Source organism: Prinia subflava, chromosome 2 (genome assembly GCF_021018805.1).
Source record: "Prinia subflava isolate CZ2003 ecotype Zambia chromosome 2, Cam_Psub_1.2, whole genome shotgun sequence".
NCBI classification, from domain to species: domain Eukaryota; kingdom Metazoa; phylum Chordata; class Aves; order Passeriformes; family Cisticolidae; genus Prinia; species Prinia subflava.
In genome coordinates this window covers 91921894-91942040 of record NC_086248.1, presented here as the reverse complement: position 1 = coordinate 91942040, position 20147 = coordinate 91921894, and the positions used below count along the sequence as shown (strand labels likewise).

The 20147-nt window shown below is 41.2% G+C and overlaps 2 protein-coding genes across 4 annotated transcripts in view; one reads left to right on the top strand and one right to left on the bottom strand.

The window, feature by feature from the left end:
- Nucleotides 1-2391: 2391 nt before the first annotated feature.
- Nucleotides 2392-8257, bottom strand: GPATCH11 (G-patch domain containing 11). Of its 2 annotated transcripts, none has more exons than XM_063391017.1 (9): nucleotides 8077-8257; nucleotides 7750-7976; nucleotides 6873-6914; nucleotides 6673-6793; nucleotides 5851-5941; nucleotides 4592-4696; nucleotides 3718-3799; nucleotides 3075-3160; nucleotides 2392-2527 (listed from the first exon to the last, which is right to left on the bottom strand). In XM_063391017.1, the coding sequence occupies exons 1-8, from the start codon at nucleotides 8121-8123 to the stop codon at nucleotides 3105-3107; spliced, it is 771 nt and encodes a 256-aa protein (XP_063247087.1). In that variant the 5' UTR covers nucleotides 8124-8257; the 3' UTR covers nucleotides 2392-2527; nucleotides 3075-3104. The 2 variants fall into 2 exon arrangements, with proteins under 2 accessions (XP_063247087.1, XP_063247086.1); XM_063391016.1 differs by lacking the exon at nucleotides 2392-2527 and adding an exon at nucleotides 2657-2753.
- A 380-nt stretch (nucleotides 8258-8637) lies between these two features.
- The window catches only part of HEATR5B (HEAT repeat containing 5B), a 57905-nt gene continuing 46395 nt past the window's right edge, over nucleotides 8638-20147 (top strand). Inside the window, exons 1-9 of one of the 2 annotated variants that reach the window (XM_063391010.1) lie at nucleotides 8638-8777; nucleotides 11438-11606; nucleotides 12034-12245; nucleotides 13731-13839; nucleotides 14788-14937; nucleotides 15432-15603; nucleotides 15979-16136; nucleotides 17098-17347; nucleotides 18899-19054. In XM_063391010.1, the coding sequence (XP_063247080.1) occupies nucleotides 11481-11606; nucleotides 12034-12245; nucleotides 13731-13839; nucleotides 14788-14937; nucleotides 15432-15603; nucleotides 15979-16136; nucleotides 17098-17347; nucleotides 18899-19054 (1333 nt within the window). In that variant the 5' untranslated portion in view covers nucleotides 8638-8777; nucleotides 11438-11480. Of the gene's footprint in view, nucleotides 8778-9094; nucleotides 9217-11437; nucleotides 11607-12033; nucleotides 12246-13730; nucleotides 13840-14787; nucleotides 14938-15431; nucleotides 15604-15978; nucleotides 16137-17097; nucleotides 17348-18898; nucleotides 19055-20147 lie in introns of those variants that run through there. The other variant, XM_063391009.1, reaches the window with a different exon arrangement.

Genomic DNA, 20147 nt, shown 5'->3' with positions numbered 1-20147 from the left:
CTGAATCCACACGCTGCTCGCTCACTGCCCCCTCCCCTGTGGCAGGCTGCAGAGGAGAATTGGAAGCAAAAAAGCTAAAGAGCATGGGTTGAGAGAAGAAAACAAACAAACAAAACCAGTAACAACATTAAAACCAGAAGTCTAAAAACAGAGTGATTCACGTGCAAGAAGTTCACTGTGGAGCCCTACCTGATCATGCCATGCTCCCATGACTTGGAAGCAAATCCTTTCCCATTCCTAGCAAATGATAGGAGGTGGTGTAGAATAACCCTCTCCTGCCCAGAACCAAGGTACACTGCTAACTCTTCTACATGTATGTGAATTGAGGAAATTTCCCCTCCTCTTTGATCTGCTGTCAGCTTAGGTGCTTGGCCATCTGAGATCTCCAGAGGCCAGAATCAACGTTGCAGGATAGGTTCAAGCTGAGATTGAGGTAATTTGTGCCTGGTAGGAACAGAATCATTAAATACTGTAGCCAGCTATAGGTACTGTATTAAATATGTGTGGAGATAGTCAGACTTGAACAGGACAACTACACTGAGCATTCTCTACATGAAGATTCTTCCTGTTGACATTGAAGTATCTCCTGGCTTTCTGGTCTTTTACTCTCTTTGAGTAAAAGACAGTGTGAGGCTATTTGGTTTTGTTTTAAAGAAACTACACTTCTGAATGTTTTTATCTTCTTTGGGAAACTTCACTGAAGCATATACAGTTCTATTTTTAGTTGTTTGACTTTGTGTTCTGGCTTTGGCTAGGATACAGTTAATTCCTTTGCAGTAGGTGGTACAGTGCTGCATTTTGGATTAAATTTTATAATAATGTTGATAACACACTGACAGTTTGGTTGCTACTAGGTAGTGTTTATTTTAAGTCAAAGACTATTTTTTTTACATGGAAGAGGGGCTGATCTGGGCTCAGGGAGGGGATCTGGCATCAGGCAGCAGGTGGTGAGCAATTGTATTGTGCATCACTTGTTTCTTCTTATTTTTTTTAATCCTTCCATTATCATTTGCCATTATTATTGAATTTTACTTTTGTTTCAATTACTAAACTGTTTTTAACACAGTTTACAAGTTTACTTTTGATCCTCCCTCCCATTCCACTGCATGGTGCTTAGTTGCCAACTGGCCACTGTCAAATTTAAAAAGGGGAAGTTTAAGGGAAATATAAAAATGATACTCTGAGATATCTGAAGTAAGCCTTAACTCTGCATTTGGTTTAGTACACGATTCTTTTGTGCCTAGGAGAAGCTCTGACTTGAGGGGAATTCCATGTGAGACCAAGTGCTTTGCCTAAGTGCTGGCTAGGCTTGAAGGGTGAAAAGCACTTTGGGATATAGAATGTTAAATGTACATGTATTTGACGAGCAATAAAGCATGATACAGTTATGACTCAGCTAGTGGAAAAAAGGTGCAGTTACTGCAGAATGTACTACTTGAAATTCAGTTTGTGTTTTTAAAAATTGATTTAACTTATTTCTCATTCCACACCATCAGTTTCTTAACGCAACTTTCTGAACAATTATCACACTTTATGGGGAGCATGCCTGTGGCTGATTATCCTTGATGATAAACCATGGTCATTTGGTGATTTTTTTTTCTTATTTTTATTTATATGTACAAAAATAGCCTCAGAATATATTCGTATCACATGATGATAAAACAAAAATAGGTGACTTTGGTCTTGTGACTTCTGTGGCATTTGAGACTCTGAGGACAGAGGAACAAAATCATACGTGGCACCAGAACAGGTAATTATCCCGCTGTATTAGTGTCTCTGTAATCACATGTGTGCTATGAACTCAGCATTGGATGTTCTCAATCCTAGTCTCAGTATTAAAGCAAGTTGCCTAAAGTTCCCTCTGTGACTGTATGAGAGGACAGCTGTAGTCTGGAGAAAGCTTTATCACAAGTGTGGTAAAGTTTTTTGCTGTGTGAACATACAGTCTGACTCTGTATGCTGTAATGAATGCTCTTGTAGAATCAGGCTGCCAGGCATATATTTAAATTTTAATTTAGGGCCCCTGTTAATTGTGTACTTTGAGTTTCCCTGTTTGTTTCATTATTTGTCCCAGGGCAATATTGGCGTGCTTTATGCTTTCCTAACCTTATCCTTGACTAGAATTCATAAAGTATTTCACTACTCTAGACTAATTTGTACTTCTTTGCAGTGGTCAAGCTCTGTGAGAAATTATATATCCTTACAGACAAAATACTACTTCTGCTTTCTCTTCTCTTTAGTCTGTTGGGATAAAATTGACATATAGCTGGACTTGATGATTGTGAAGGTATATTCCAACCTAAACAATTCTTTGAAACTATTCATAACATGAAAATTGATATGTGACAATTGATATCTTGGCTGCATTTCCTTTACAGTCTCTGGACAGAGCAATGTAACATCATTACCTTCTTGCTGTTTAGTTAGTTTGTCCCAGCAATTTTTGATGTATTTTCCCTGCATAGTGTTTGTATACTTCAGCATTAACTTTTTATAAATGGCTAGTTACAGTAGCAACTGTTATTCCCTAAAAATAAAAGGGAAATAAATATTTAATAGAAATTAGAAAATATTTTTATGTACAAATGAAAATCCACCATCATGATCCAATTTTATTTAATTATGGAAAATATGCACTTTTATATACAACAGAATATTGGTTCAAGTAATGTCACTGTCATCTTTCACAAGCGGTTTTTTTTCCCCACCAAGTTTAAGAAAGTAAGCAAAACCAGTCTGGTCTGTAGGCATCTCTGCAAAGAATGAAAAACCTCTGTTTAACACGTTATGCAATAAAGTGATTAGCCAATGCTTATGCTTTAACTCATACTTGAATTTTATTACCAGTTGGGCAGTGCATAAACAAACATGTGAAAGATTTAACCTACCTCTCAATTATGTTAGTTCAATTACAAATACTAAGTTTGAATTCCTATTAATTTGTGCATCAAGCAGAAAATACAAATTTAACTTGTCAACTTAAACTCATCTTCTGCATACTTTGGTATGAATTCTTGAGTATGGCACAGGTCTGAGCCTTTTAAAAGAGAAAAGATACTATGAATGATACATACTTATCTAGGGCTCCTTCCTTTAGACTGGCTTTAGTCATGATCTGCTGCACTGTCTCCAGGACAGTTTGAAGATAAATCTTCAGAATCTACAGGATAAGCAAAAAAAAGTGAGTAATTGCAGCTCAGGGAAGGAAGAAATGGTTGCTAGAAATATTTCTAGAATCCATGTAGAATAGATTAAATAGAATTCAAGGTTTACATGTTAGTAACTGTCAAATTTGTTTCAAAGCAACAAATACAAATTCTACTCTCTTTGGTGCTGTGAAACTGGATGGTGTTTTATTGGTCAGAAACATCTGCCAGCTTTTGAAGCTTTTTATGGTATTGGTTTTAATATCTGAGTTATGTTTTCTCAAAACTAATTAAATTATAAATTCAAATAAATGTTGGTATGGTTGGCTGTGTTTTGCTGTGTGTGGGGTTTTGGTTGGTTGGTTTTGGTTTTTCTGCATATAAACCTAAAAATTGGCTAACAATCACAACAGCAATATGTACAAGCTTAGTGCAAAACCAGCTGCCTGGAACGTAAATGTGCTCTGTAGGTTTGGAAGCTGCAGTAAGAGAAACACAAAGGATGCGTTCTACAGCTGGAATTCTACAGCTGCAGAAGCAAAGCACCTGCAGAAGCTTGGTTCACTCTCACCTTCATAGGTTGTTCCACACCAGATGCAGTAGAAGTGCTCCTCTCTCAAATAGGCCGTCAGGATGTGGAGCTTTTCTGCCACCTAGAGATAGGTACAGGTATGGGATGGCCTGGGGCTCACAGGACACAAACCACTTTGAGCTACTGGTGTGCTAAATGAAGTGTTTAACCTAAGGCTGTGGAAAAGCTACACAATGCTGTAGCTTAGTCAGATAGGAAGTTTCCACATTTGTAGAATAGTGCACAGGAATTCTTGATCTCTGGAAAGTTAATGGCTGTTGTTTGCTCATCCTTCTTTTCAGATAAGAAACCTGCACTGAAGAGAGAGAGCTAAAAATATCACTTAGCTACCTGATTTCATATATATGGTATCTTTTGTGAATTTTTTCACACCTAATCTCTGCCAATCAAACACATAAGGCTAACAATAGCTGTGCAATCCAGTTCTTAAAAATATGTATTTCCAATGTCCATTGTGAGGTAATCTGTGAAGCATTTTCAGGAATTAATTAGTGACTCTAAACTTCAACCTCAGATATGAGATGAGGCATCCAAAATTAAAACTCAAAACAAATAACCGTGATCTTGCATATCTCGGCTAAGGCACAAAACTGTTTAGAATTTAGTTTCTGGGCTACTTTTTTCAAAGATCAGCCTCAAAACAAATGAGCAATGAATCAGTGGTTTGATGTTTTATATTTTATCATGTAACTGCTATAAAAGTCACTGCTCTGGATTGCAAAGAGGCTCTTTACTACAGTGTGGGAAACACATATCAATACATCTTTTATACGTGTATGTTCACATACATACTGTTTCAAGGAGTATTAAGTTTAATTCTGAATTGAGCAATTAATTCAGTTGAAGAGCTTACACTTAAGTCTGAGCTTGTGTATTCATCTTCCTCGTCTTCCTCATCCTTTTTGTCTTCCTCTTCAGGTTGTATCCAAAACCAAGTCTCCTTGGGAACATCAATATCCTTAAATAACAAGGGATTAAAATGGAAGTTATGTCTTTGTAGCTTTTTGGCAAGAGGCTGGATAAAACTAATTTCTAGGAAGTGAGCTGTTACCCTTTAAAACTTGCAGGTATAGTAGAACCTGTAAGAACTACTAAAGCTGTCGGTAAGTACAGCACTCCACAAGAAGGATTATTCGCTTTTTTTAAACAATGGAATGCATGCCAATGCTAACACCTAGTTCTGTTTCATCTATGTTTGGTATGTGCAAGGCTACACAGCAACACAATCTCACCCAAAGCCTGTGAGCAGATACCCTTGTTTATCATTTGAAGACAAGCTGCCCCAAGCTGTTATATCAAGGCATCACATGGTGCTTCCTAATTCACCTCAGGTAAAATTAAAGGAAGAAAAGTAAGCAAGGATGATCTAAGGTTAATTCAGCTGACTTCTCTGGAAGCAAACTAAGTACTATTGAACAATCTCAGCAGAATTTGTGAGGTGGTATTAACCTCTACCTGGTTAAGAGGAAAAAAAAAAACCTTTAGGTTTTCCAGTGGCAAAAATTCATAGTAGTTCACTGCTGTTACTCATATGATGCCTTGCAAGTGGAAGGTACTTCATTTTGTGTGTGGTTTTTTGTTTGTTTTTTTAATGTTACTTGGGTGAATCTGCTCATTCCCTCAATGATGATCCCCATTCTTGGAGATATTAAAGATCTGCCTTCTCCTGGACAACCTGCTTTAAGTGACTCTGCTTGAGGAGGAAGCTGAAGAAGATGACTTCCAGAGTCCATTCCCAATGTCAATCACCGTGTGATGGTGTTGCTCCCTCACTTGAAGCAAACAGCACCATCCCATATTTAGGATGGCCTGACACTGGCTACTGGAAGATGTGCAAACAGCTCAGAAGTGACCACGAGAACGCAGAGGCAAAAACACAGGTCCTCATGTAAGTTAGCATGAGGTTGCTGTGCACCTTCAACTGTATCTTAATGGTACAAACACAGACTTTGAAATATTGTAAGAGGACTGAAGTGCTGCCAAACATCAAGACTTAAGCTAGTTACCCCACAGTTTTAGAGAACTTCCAAGAACTGAATCACTGCATTGTAGTATGTATCTCTAACCTCTAAGTCTTCCTTCCAACCCCCCTGAAAAGCCCACAGGTCTCACTTTTTGCATATCTAATTGCTGGCAGGCCCTCTGGCTTTTTCGCAGGTCCCCTTCCATCTTACGTTCCTCTTGTTTGGTTTTGAATCTTATTCTGTTGAGAACAAGCAGAGGTGAGTAAGCAGGCAGACACACAGTGGCAGATGCATTACAGCCCACAGCTTTACAAAACCCAAAAATCTAAAATTCTATTCCTGCTAATTTTCTCAGACCTGAACAACATTCACGTTAAGAAGTCATTCAGACATTGTTTCTGTGGGAGCACACTTGTACTTTTTGGGAATTACACCTTCAAGATACCTTTTTTTGATCACACTACACTGTTTCTCCATTACGTTTTCCTAAGACATAAAAAAGTGGTTCACTAAACATCTGCAAAAGATACAGACTTTCCTAAGCTTCTCTTCTCCATATATTACAAGCAAATCAGGAGAAAACCAAACCAATACAATCTTTAAAAATGTGACTGACTTTAAACCTTGACTTTTAAAACCATTGTACCAACATTGCTCAGGAATATCTGTGGATTTTATAGTTCAAAATATATGTTTCTCCAATTTAAAAAGCTAAATATGACTTGAGAAAAATTAGTATGTATATTGTTTACATTATTAACAATTACAAAACTAAATGATGCAGTACATGCTTTGAGCATTACACTGTTCATTTACTTTTGCTTTAGAACTGAGGAACAATTACTCAACAATTATTGTGACTCTCACCTTTCATTCAAAAATAGTAGCAGTTTAAAAGAATAACCAAACTTCAAGCATAAAAAGAATTGCTATTTAGAGATTGCTTGGAATATCAGTTGTATGACTTTACCTGAACTGATCTGCAGCTTGTTCATTTGCTTGCTTTTTCATATGGAGTTTTTGTCTATAGTTTTCCAGCTTTTCTTCAGCTTTTCGCTTCTTTAATTCCTCATGACCAAGCCCACTTCTACCTATGTCAGTTCAAAAGATGAATGTAAGCAATTGAGAAGCTCTGATATCCAACTAAATAAATCAGAAAATGCCACAAACCTGTTTTTATGTTCAGAGGAATAGGTTCAACAATGCCTTCTCCTGTGAGAGAAAAAATGTGTCAATTTAAAAAGCGAAGTTTTTATCAAACAGTAATTTGTGCAGTATATTCAAGTAGGGAAGCTGCTTTTGTCAGTATTGTGATTTTTTTACTTGGAACTTGAAAACTCCCCAGTCAATATACATCCAGTGCACTACAAATAACACTGCTGTACTGGAAACTCTCTCTCTTTTTTGGCTTGTCTGCTGCAATCCTATGTAGTTTTTTCATGACAGAACCAAACTGAAAGAAAAGGTGTTGCCATGACAGGTGTAACATGCCTGTGATGAAGACATCACCTTGTTACCATCTTCTGGAGCACCTTCATTCTGCAATCTCACAACAATGATGAAGAATAAAAAGAATCTGTCTGGGCCAGTTAATTTTGATTGCCTGCCAGAGATGCTGAACTGGCACAGCAGTTATTGATTCCTTGTTTTACTGATTTTATTTCATCTATTAAGGCTTCATAGGCTAGTGTGCACTGTTTCTTTTTCAAGATCCAACTATAAATTTCAAGAGCGTCTGATTTTTTTGAACACTATTAGCTTTGCAAAACCATCAAAACATCAATGCAGTTCCTGTAGATATGCATGTATACTGAGCTGCAAGTGCTGCTTTTCCCTTGCATCCCTCAATAGTCTGTACGATTTTTGCTTCCATTTTAGGGATTTGAGCTCATATTTTGTTCTGTCACAGCACCTTCAGTTCTGTAATGCTATGGCTCTCCAAGAGGCACTTACTGACCTGTCAACAAATGCAGTGACAGCTGCAGTCTGTAAAATATTAAGGTATAGCTAAATACAGACACACGCTTCCAGAGAGTGACAAACTTACCACTCTTGCCAAGGGCCTGGCCGCTCTTGTAGCCCATCTTCTGGAGCAAAGCAAAGCCTTTGTTCTCGTTGCCCAATGCACTTTTCAGTACCATATCACGTCTCTCTTTTTCTTCTTCTTTTATGCTTTTTTGCCTGTTCTTCTCATTGGCTTCTTTTTGCTTTTCTTCTTTCTGAATAGCTTCCTTCACCCTCCTCACCATGGGCAAGCCTGGCCTTACATCCTGTCTGCGAGTTAGTAATTCCAGCAAACATTAAGCTCTTTTTTTTTTTTTAACAGGTTTACAATCACTTAAGAGGGATGAAAAACGAAGAACTACCCACTTACTTAATAAATAAATCAGACATATAGTCTTCCTCTTCATCTTCCTCCATGCTTAGCACGCCTTTACGCCGACGCCTCGCCTCTGGACGCCGTCAGTGCGTGTTACCCAGCATTTGATTTCTCTGCGCCTCTCCTGCGAGGAGGGGACGGCGGGGCCGAGGGAGGAGCACACCCGAACCCGCCGGCCCGGGGGCACCCGCGCCCGCCTCCGAGCCCACTGCGCGTCCTCCCGGCTCCGCTACCGCCCACCACCGGGAGCCCCGGCGAGCTGCAGCCAAGGGCCAGGAGCAGGGACAGCGCCGGGAGCGGCCCGGGAACCGCGCACCCACCGAGCCCGACCCTGCCCGGGAACCGCGCACCCACCGAGCCCGACCCGGCCCGGCCGCTCCGCGGCGCCTGCGCGGGGCCGCCCCCGCCCGGCGGCGCCTGCGCCTCTCCCGCTTCCTGCTGCGCGGCCGCGGTGCCTCCGCGCTACCGGGCTGCGTCGGGGCCGGGCTTGGGGCAGCGCCGCTCGTGTCCCTCCAAAGCCCCTCCGCGCCCGCCGGACCTGGGCACGGCGAGGGCTGAAGCGGCCGAGCCCGCCGGTGATGGTGCCGAGGCTGAGCGCCCACGCCTGTCCGTGACCGTGACCGGCCCTCGGGGCCGCGGTGTCGCGCCTGGTGCAGCCCCGAGCTGGCGGGACGCGGCCGCCGCACGGGAGGAGCGTAAGTGACCGTGAGCGGCCCGGCCCGGCCCGGGGGCTGCGGCGGAGCGGGGGCAGCTCCGCGCTGCCCTCGGCGCTGGCGGCGTGCGGGGCCGGCGTGCGGGGCCGGCGTGCGGGGCCGGCGTGCGGGGCCGGCGTGCGGGGCCGGCGTGCGGGGCCGGCGTGCGGGGCCGGCGTGCGGGGCCGGCGTGCGGGGCCGGCGTGCGGGGCCGGCGTGCGGGGCCGGCGTGCGGGGCCGGCGTGCGGGGCCGGCGTGCGCCTGTGCGCGCTCGGAGGCAGCGGGCACCGCTCCCTCGGCATCGTCCCCTCAGCCTCACTGCCCGAGTGAGCATCCTGCCCTGGCGGCCGGCGCTGCACCGTGGCAGTGCCTCCTGAGGGGTACTCAGAACCGGGCGTGATGCCTTGAGAGCTGCTACAGCTTACTGAAGTAGCCGGTACAGGTAAGGGGAGCCAGGCGTGAAAACCTTTTCACCTGACGGAGCCCTTCAGGAGAGTGTGACTTGGCCTAAACTTGCCTGTTTCTCGGCTTTCTCACTCCGCTGAAGCGCGCCCGTGATGAAGATACAAATAGTTGGTTTAGTAATAGGAAAACAGCTGGAGTGTAGAAAGGAATATTAGTATGTGTGAACCTTTTCATGTCTGTGTAATGCTCCAGCGTACTTCACTGGCTGCTGGTTGACTTTGACGGGCTTTGGCTCTGCATCCTGTGGGAGATCACAGTGTATTTTTTTTTCTTGTAGCATTCACAGCAAGATCCTTACCAGTATCGGTAGAACTCGCTAGGCTTTTCACTGGTTTTTTTTTTGAGCAACCCTTTGGCCAGTGTCAGTGAGCTTTGGGTTTTGTCTATGTAAGTAGCTCTGTGTTAGACTGGCTGCTCAGTTAGCTTAGTATTTGTGTAGTTCTTGTGCGTGATGCCTCGAACCTGTATGTGCAGGTTTTGTTGCTTTCAGCCTGTGTTTCCTACATTTGAGATGGAGCTGTACGGGAGCGTGGGGAAGGTACCAAAGGTGTCTGTGACTCTTGTGGCCAGGTGCAGATGAAACCTTTTGTGTGGGGAGGAAAAGGAACAGCGAGCTGTGCTGTCCTACAGAACTTACGGTGCTTATGTGCTGTGTGGGTGCCACAAGCGGTGCAGGTCTCTGGGATGATATCCAAAGAATCCCGGTGCCGTCATTCATTGCGTCTCTCTCTGCTCTCCTGTAGAGGTGTTTTGAGGTGATGTGTCTGTGTTATTGACAGATAATGCTTTCTCAGTTCTTTATAACTGTAAAGAAAAAACAAACAAAAAATAATCGACAGAAAATGTCTTTGGAGGAGTTAGGGAGGGCTGTGTGCATTCCACGTGTGGCTCTTCCCCTTTGCTGGAGCTGTATGCAGCGAAAAATAGCAAAGTGCAGGGAAGAACCTTAACATTAAAGACATTGTGATGCTTTAGTTTCATCAGGACCAAATCATTAAGGTGGGCTTAGAATTATACAGTATTAGATATATATTATACAGTATAGAAATATACAGTATTAATATGTCACCTTACTAGTGTCTCATGTGGGGACTGTTTAAAAAAAAAATCACTTCAAGTCAGTTCATTTGACTTTAGGAATTTGTTGAGTTTGACCCTGAATGAGGAAGCAGCTATGAGCTCTGGAGAGCACAAGTGGAGCAGTGCAGCTGTCAAAGAGATGATGTCTGCTGAAATCTGATGCCTTACATAATACTCTGTAGTTGTGTTGCTTTCTCTGTTTTGCCTGAGATCCTGGTTTCAGCATCGCTGTATTCAGGTTTTGAGGTTGGGTTGCTTGCTTGCTTTTTGGGGTTTCTTTTTGCTGGAGCTGGTTGATTAGATGTGATTTTAGGTAAATTTTGTGGTTTTTTTCTTCTGTGAGCTCTGCTTTGAATAGCTACACTTTTTTCTGGTGGTTTGCTCAGATGAAGTTGGCAGAGTGTTTGCTCACAGTGCTTTTGGTAGTGCTTTGATGCCAGCCCCCATTGATGGAGCAGGATTGAGCAGTGTTCCATTTGCAGGATTTTGCCTGCTGGAGACACCTGCAGTAGTTTGGCTGCTGTCTTGTGTTCTGGGCTGTCACCCCTGAGGCTTGCTGGATTTCAGGGGCTTCACTTGTCCAGCACTTAAGGCAAGGCTAGAGGGATCAGGGAAATCTTAGGTCAGTGATGCTAAATCCTATTGCTGTTACTGCTTCTCTCAGACTTTTGTTGGCTGGAAATTCTGACTTGTGGTAGGTTCATCTTCTCAGCTCGTCTGCTGAAGGTGTTGACAAGCAGGCCAGATTCATGCCCCAGCTTTGGGAGTGTCCTCAAGAGTCTTGACTTGTGACAGTCCTTTTTAATGTAAGTGGAGACAGTGAGATGATTCCTTTACCTTCCTTAAACAGGGACTTTGGTGTATTTTTCTTGGCTGAGAGTTCGTACCCTGAAATTGCCTGTAGGTGCTCTTTTAACAATTAATAGCTCTGTTCCCTAAAATACTAATGAGTGGACTCAGTTTGTAAATATGTATTTACAAATAATATGTAAATGTAGTGGCTTTTGGGTGGGACTGTTTAGCTAAGAAGTCTAAGCAAGCTGAATATTTTCATTTGAATTTCAAAGCTTTGTACTGATGTACTGTACTTTATACTAACATTTACATTTTTATTTTAGAGTTTCTACACGAATTTGCAATAAAATTGGAATTTAATCCACTATGGAGCTGGCTCATAGTTTGTTACTGAACGAGGAAGCATTAGCTCAAATCACAGAAGCAAAGAGACCAGTTTTTATCTTTGAATGGTTGAGATTTTTGGATAAAGTGCTGGTAGCTGCCAACAAGGTAATTTAATGGCTTCCCCCCCCCTTCTTTCTAAAGAAACTTTCTTTTAAAAAGCGTTTGTATTAATTTCATGCCAGAGAAAGTTGACAGGTAATGGCCAGATGGTACCTGTATGGTTTCAGATTCAGCCTGAAGAGTCTCTGTGCTAATTTGTACATTTTAAGTGTTTAATTATAGGCAGTCAGTAGGCAGCTAGTAAGTATTTTTGAAAAGGAAAAATTAAATAGGACAGCAGTTAATTTTGAGCATTTATCATCTGTCTCTGCTGTTGAATGTATCTCATATCTCTCTGAGACAAGCCATTTGCTGAGTTACATACAATCAGGAGTGATATAAGGTTTATTTCCATTTCTTGTAGATTTTTCTGGGTATTGGAAGCAACACAGAGGATTAAGCTCCTTTTCTTTATTTATTTTTGGTCTAACAGACAGATGTCAAGGAAAAACAGAAGAAACTTGTGGAACAGCTAACAGGACTCATCAGCAGTTCCCCTGGGCCACCCACACGGAAGCTGCTTGCAAAAAATCTTGCTGCTCTCTACAGCATTGGAGACACGTTCACTGTTTTTCAGACACTTGACAAGTGTAACGACATCATCAAGAGCAAAGATGATACTGCAGCCTACCTGCCCACCAAACTGTATGTTTTGGGGAAAGGGGAGTGATTTTAAAGCCAAGTAATCCTGCATATTGCAGAAGAATCTGCCTATATATGTGCACGTTTTTTTACTTATATTTTGTGTGCTTGTTTGGAGTTACATATGCTTGATATAGATAGAGAAAAGCACTGGATTGTGATTGGGCAGGGCAGGACTCAAATGTGACACACACATGTCTATGTGGAAGTGAAATCATTTTCTCTAGGTGAGGTACTATGTTGTGACTCTTCACCTGCTTATGGCATGGAGAGGATAAGAGTTAATGAAGGCATTCCACCAGTGCAATTACTGCAGATTGTGCTCAGGTACCCTGTTCAAGGTGGAACCTGCACATTGTCAAACCAGAGTGTTGTCTGTGCCTAGAGAATTGTAACTCAAGCTTTTTTCCCCATCAAATGTTGCTTTTTCTATTCCCCTGCCAAGCTAAGCTGCAAGGTTTCTCAAGCAGAGCCTCTACGTGTAGATGTGTGTGTGCATGGATGCATGATCCAGTTTGTCTTTAGCCATAGGAGCAGTCCCATTGGTAGGAATTTGGTTAATGCCACAACCAACTCCCACTGAAACTGTTTTTGATACTTCCCCATGTTCTGTTTCATATGTTCACGGTGTCTAGTGAGCCCAAATTTGGTCTTGCCTTCAGTTGTTATGACAATAGGATTTGACAATAAAATCTGAAATAGTGACTGTTTGGGCAGAGACTGTCCTCTTATTTCTAGCTCTTGCAGCTGTATGAGGAACTTATATAAGTGGGGAGTGTTTTTTAATGGACACATGCCCATTAAGGGGATGTAATGAGATTGTGATGTAACTTCTCTAAAAACCTATTTAGCCATCAATTACAGATTTTAAACAAAGCCTCATTCCTTTATGGTGAAAACATGCATGTTTTCAGGAGCTGCTTCTGTGGCTGTCCTGGGACAGTTTGTATATATAACTGCAATGTGGTGATAACTAAATATTCCTAATCTCAAATGATAGAGCAAGAAAAACATGTAAATAACTGTTTATGGATCCAGAGATTTTACCGTGTCTGTAAATTTTCTTTTGTTATGCAATAAATGTCTTCAGTTTAAGTTCTTAGTCTTGAAAAAACCCCATGATTCACTATCTACAAAAATTTGTCAGGAAATATTACAGGCTAGGGCCTTTCTTGCAGATGCTCGGAAAAGAGGCAGTTTATTGAGACATAAAACCCTTGCTGAGATTTCAGCCTATCTTGTTTTCTCCAGAATTTTCACTCTTTGTGTAGATCCTATAGTAATACCTTTTCAAGTACATTTGTATTCCTAAAAGCTGGTAACTTTCCTGTTCCTTTTTTTTGGTAAACAAATATACTATTTCATGGACTGTTAGCAAATATGTTTTTGTTCATTGATGTTGATTAGCACATACCTTTGTATTTAACTGTTTGCTTTCATTTGGGTGATACATTAATATGTGCACTCTTTCTTTCTGTTTTCTCATAGGGCTGCTGTGGCATGTGTTGGAGCATTTTATGAAAAAATGGGCAGAATGCTGGGTAGTTCTTTTCCAGAAACTGTGAATAATCTGTTAAAGTCTCTGAAAAGTGCAGAAGTAAGTTTTAGTTGATTTATGTGGTCTTAATTCCATTTTAAACTGAAACCTGCTTCCTCCAGAGGCGTTTGCCAAATTGTCTAGATTGTTTTCCTTCTTTATTGAAGGATGCAAATCACTTGCCCAGCTAGTTTCAAGTCTCCTCCAGAGAGTTTAGACTTTATCATGTGAATATTGTAATAGTTACTTCAATAGTGGCATCAGTAATTAAAATTCAAAAATTACTATCTGTCATTTCTAACTATTGTGTTAGGATTTTTGCCCATGTACTCTGAATAAACATTCAGTTGTTAAAAATTAATAACGAATACTTAAATTTTGTAGGGAAGTTGTTACTCTGTATGTGGGCAGGATACATTGTGCCCTGGAAAGAGAGAGCACATCATGGTATTGAGAGAATGTATCCTGGGCTGTCAGTGGGTCTGATTTTATGCAAATACCTCTGTTGGAACAAGGTGGAATAGTGGATCTTGTGGTGGCAGCTGTTCTGTTCAGCTCTACTGTTGTACCTGTGTGATTATTTATGTATTTGTTTGTGTGTGTGTGCTCTCAGACTGTAAGTACCTGCCTGTGTGCAGCTATAGCATGAAGCTGCTAACTTACTTGGGCTTCTCGTTCTGTCTTACCAGCCACTTTTTCTTTTTTTCCCCAAGTCTGCAGTTGATAAACAGTGGGACAGTGCCGAGGCATTTTACCTAGAGCCACTTTATTGGGTTGCCTGGGCTCTATATATGTGACAGCTGCGGGACTGTAAGAAAATCTGTGTATGGTGTTTGCTTCTATTTAAAATCAGCCACATACCAGTTATACATGCCTTTGGTTTCAATGTTTGCGAAAACAATCCTGCATGGAAGCAGGCAAACGCCAAAGCATGCACCTGGTTCTTGATGTGACTGCTGTGTCTGCATTTTTGCATCAATTTGCATCAATGTGTTTGTGTGTGTGCAGTCCCAGGGCCGCAGTGAAATCCTGATGAGTCTGCAGAAGGTCCTCAGCGGGCTGGGAGGAGCGGCAGCTTCCTGTCACCGTGACATTTACAAGAACGCGCGCTCCCTGCTGACCGACCGGGCCATGGCAGTGCGCTGTGCCGTGGCCAAGGTGGGTGTCTGCTCAGCAGCCACAGAGACTTCTGTGCTGGGCCTGGGAGTACCTGAACTGGAACTGGGACCTGTTGTTTAGGAAGGGAATTTGGATAATTATTTGGACAAGGTAAGTCCTTACTAGTTTACACTGCAGGCTCAGACATTTGACTTATTTCACAGGTACTGTAGTACTGTATTCCTCTCTTGATAAAAAAATATGAGCTAGAATATGTTATCTGTGAGCCTCAGTGGCAGAGGTTTTTGGTAACATGGTTCTTGTGTTGAGCTTTCTTTTAGTTTTTTAATTTATGTATTAGACTATTCTATGACTCTTCAGATTGTGTACTCAACTCAGCTGAGATAGTTGGCATATGGGAGAATGTGTGTAAATTAATTCTTGAAATTTTCATAGCAAAATATTTTCTGAATAAACCTGACAATTGCAGTCTGATACTTAGATAAAATGTAAGAATGATCTCCTGATGCTTAGCAAGTCTATTTTTCCTACAGTGTCTCCTGGAATTACAGAATGAGGCAGTGTTTATGTGGACAGCTGAACTGGAGAATGTTGCAACGCTGTGCTTTAAAGCTCTGGAGAACTCAAACTATGGTGTGCGAGTTGCAGTGTCAAAGCTTTTGGGGACAGTCATGGCCACAGCACTGATACCAAAGCAAGCAACAGGTACGAGCCCTTCCGGATCCCGTGTCTGCATTGGCAGACGTGGTTGCACCTTCGGTACAAGGTTACATGACAGTGCTGCATGACACATCATTGGTCTGGTAGATGGAAGCTTGTGAGTGGATTATTTGTTTTTACAAACAATAAGCTAAAAAGAATGCAGTATCTCTGTTGCAGTCATACAAAGAAAAGAGCAAACTATCAAAAATCACTTGGGAGAAGTGGCTTATTTTTTAAGCATGCAAGCAAATTTTTATCTGAAATATTGGGTAGATTTGTTTTTGCAGGACAGTTTTGAGTTAATAGGTCTGGTTTCAAGATCATTGCTTGTGTTGATTGGAACTTTGGGAACAAATGATTACTTTTCTTTTTAAAAAGTGATGCGGCAAAATGTGAAGAGAGCCACACTTGAGGAGGTCTTGGAGCTCATGGCCACAGGATTTCTGCGAGGGGGATCTGGGTTCCTGAAGAGTGGTGGAGAGATGTTAAAAGTAGGAGGATCTGTCAATAGGGAAGTGCGAGTTGGTGTTACCCAGGTTGGTAATTTTTTTAATGAAGTAAAATTTATACATAATTGTAACCTTTTTAGTAGGAAAAATACACGTTTCCGTTCTGTATTTCTGTATGAGTTAATTTACTGATTTGACTCTTTTGTGAGATGTACATGAGGTATCATTCACCTATCTTTTATTATCAATATGCAGTAATAATAGAATAAAATACGAGCTAAGGAAAACTTACTTGATCAGTGTATATTAGGTGAGATTATCTTGCAAAAATATTTGAAAACTCAGTATGTTTAAAGACTTTAGTTCCTTCTTAAAATTTAGTTTCTTTTTAGAGAGGGTGCTCTGTTACCCTTTATGGCTCCCTTCTCAGCTGCAGCTCAGATTAGTTAAACTACATTTCTTTTTTCCATATATCTCTCTAAAGTAGATGAAATCTGATGAATATGGAAACTCCTCTTGTCTGAAAGAGAAAGGTGGTGGCAGCATCTCTTCAAATTCAGACATTCTCACCCAATATTCTCACATTTCAATATGCTGCAGTAACTTCCCAGAATCTAGATGCTTTGATCATAGGTTATTTTGTGAGACCCTTTATTTTTCTCAGCCTTTTTCAGGTGAACTTGGTGAATGTGCCAGGTTTTCATTGTGAACTGGAACACATTGATCTTGCTGCTTTTATCTACATGGTGTTCTTAACTTTTTTAGAAAGAGGCACATTTAAAGCAATGAATTGGGTTTTTTGCTGTCAATTTCCAAGGGTATTTTATGCACCCCAATATAAGGGCTACTGTTGGTACTGAAGAAAGTTGAGTTTCAGTAGCAAAGATGCAGAGACTGAATTGGTTCATGCTGAGTAACCTCATTAGGTTGGAGTTGCTTGTTGCTGACTGGTGTTGCTGTTGTGCCCTGTGCTTGAGTCTGGCTGTAGGTGCACACAGTGTTTTGTTCCTGTTTTGATGGGGTTGCTGTGTGACTTGTGGATTTGCAGGCCTACGTTGTCTTTGTTACCACCTTGGGAGGGCAGTGGCTGGAGCGCAACTTCGCCACCTTTCTGTCCCACGTGCTTGATCTGGTGTCCCACCCTCGTGCAACTCAGACCCACGTGGAGGCTGTTTACTCTCGAAGATGTGTCTCCTTCATCCTGAGAGCAACTGTGGGCAGCTTGCTGGGGGAGAAAGCACAGATTGCAGCTGCCAAAGAAATATGTCAAGCCATCGGTAAACAAATGAAGGCAGTGGGTGAGAACCATTTTTCTTCATTCAAGACCAGTTGAAAGTTACTGTTATTTTACTGAGGCACCCATTTTTCAGCTTTCTTTTACTTTGAGGAGTAATTTTGTTCTTATGGGAAGTGTTCAAGACCATCTGCTGTCTGTTTCAAATGTTCAAAGGTTCAGTTCTTGTATGACACTGGCTTGTTATCCCAGATAGCAATTGCATTGCCAAAAGCCTAGAATGGAAGTGGGGAAGAAAATACGCATTTGCCATCTGTCTTGGGATAGGTTGTATTGGAAGTCATGCAGAGTTCTTTACTAACAGTGTTGAAAGTCCTGTAGGTCAAGATCTTGTAGGTCCTTGTGTCTTCCCTGCTAATATCCATACTAATAATTAATTAATGGGATTTTATGACAAAAATGATGTAATCTGTAGAATATGATCCCTTTGTAAAACTTTGCAGAATATGGAATCACTAAGAGGGCTAACAAAACTCTCTTGGCATCTGTTTCTTATGAAAGGAATTAACTCAAGCTGGAGATGGAAAGGAGTAAATTGGAAATACACATCACTTTATTAACCAAATGTATCTTTCTTTTCTCCTGCCATCTAATTTGAGTTTGAAACAATGTTTAACATATGGAAATGAAATTGATGTAGAAACTTTTGCAAGTTCTTGTAACTATTTTTTGATGGGGTAGGGATGGAACTTTAAACAGTTTCTCATTACTCTAAGTACTACTTCCAGGAAAACAAGTCCTTTGAAATGCTGTTTCTGAGAGGAAACAGTTGCAGAAAATACTCCTCCTGCCACCTTGTCAAAGTTCAGGAAATTCATTTGGATATTTGTATTTGGATAGTTTGAAGAACTTTCATTTATTTAAGGATTTCTCATGAATGTGATGAAAAATGGGAAAGTTTTCTACTTAGTAATAATTGCTTCCCTTCATATACAGCAGACCATTCTCTAAATTTCTTCTGTAGTAGACACACAGACATTAAGCTGGTATGAAGTCCCTTTTTGAAGAGATAGTTGCTCCTTCTGGGATATTTTGTAGGAGAACATACTGTGGGATTAAGAAACTCAACTGGGTACACTGAGGTGAATAGAAATTGTGATTAATTATTTACTAAGGGTCTCTTCTTTAGTTTCACTGAACATATATGCATGCAAATTTATATGCAGAACCTAGATATGTCAAGATTGTATATTTTGTTACTGTGTATAGATACACACGTACACCATGTTTTGTATAAGTGCTTTTACTGTGTCACACTGTTTGTCCTACCTCTTAGTACTCTGCTGTCCTTAGCAGCTGCTGGGCATCTGTTTTTTGTAGTCTTCAGACAACTGTGTTTGGCTGTGGACAAAGTTTTTTTAGCTAACTATGTTAGCTGTAGAACTCTTTCCCTGCAGAATATGTTTGTTTTGTTAGTTCTCACCATGAGCAGACTTGTGGTTTTGTTTTACTGTAGGATTGATGTCAAAATGAATCTGTCACTTTCTGTCCTGTGAGTGCTCAGGTGGGATTCGGATGGTAGTGAAACAAGACACTCTTGTTTTCTTTTCTGCAGAAGCAGTAGTGAATGATGCTAACAGTGAGAATAAATCAGGAGCTGCTGATGTAGCTGCAAGCCAGCACGTCATGGTGTGTGCCCTCCAGGAGCTGGGTAGTCTGGTCCAGAGTCTGAATGCCACTGCATCTCCTCTTATTCAAGAGCCCTCTATTGGTAAGCAAAGAAATGGAAATAGATTAAGTGAGGCATTTGAACAATTAATATAAAATATCATTAAATCTATTTAAATAATAAATGAATAGGAAAGAAATAAACCTATGAAATTGATACTTCCTGTAGTACTCCAGATAGCTACAGTTGTCCAGCTCATTGTGTGTAGTACTCTCACTTTAGTTCAAGTTTGACCGAGTATTAAACAGCTATTGACTGGGGTCTGTCTGAAGCCCTTTCTAAGGGTGAGTGAAGTGGTAATTTTGGTATTGGTTTGTTTACAATAATGGTTTAAATACATTGTTTTGCTATGTAAGGTCTGAAATATTTGCTCCTGGGGAACTATTGCCTTTAAATACCAAATTTCTGTGGGGAGGCAAAAGTATTTTGTTGAGATGAAGCTGTTCGTAGGCCCCTGTAAAAGAAGCAGTTCTTTGGCTGAAGTTTCCCAGGGTTTGTGTGGGGTTTAATTCTGGTTTGTTTCAGTATCTGAATCCACGTTTATTCTGTAGTGCTGCAGCTTTACATTTTTTGAGTTTGTTGATGCCTATGTGTTTTCCACTGGAAGTATGAACTTCTTTAAGACATTCCATTGTATAATAGATTGTTGTCTTGTTGCATATGACATTCTTCCCAAACTGATTTTATGCCAGCTTTGGAGTAGGGAAGACTGCTCATATTTATTCCTTCTGGCAGCTGTGTCTCATAAGAACAGAGGGGCCTGTATCTCAGTATTATTTCTGTTAGCTGCCATGAACTCAGCAGGTAGAAGTTGTTCACTAGCTCCAGAGAAAACAAGCAGCAGTGGGGGCTTTGAAGTAGAAGTTTGCCAAGATTTCGACTAAAGAAAGTGTTGGTATGGAGACAAATTAGATTGGAGGGTGCAGTTAGAAAGTGGGATTAGGTAGGCACAGAAGTTTGGAGAGTGTAGAAGGATGTAAACTTGCTGCAGAGGGGACATCACCATGTCAAAAGCAGAATACAGCAGTCAGTGACATCAGCAGCATGTGCTTGGCTACAAGATGAGGCAAACCCACAGATCAGCGTTACTGTTGCTCTGTTATTGGCAAGCTGTAAAGTGTTATGGGAATTGTCT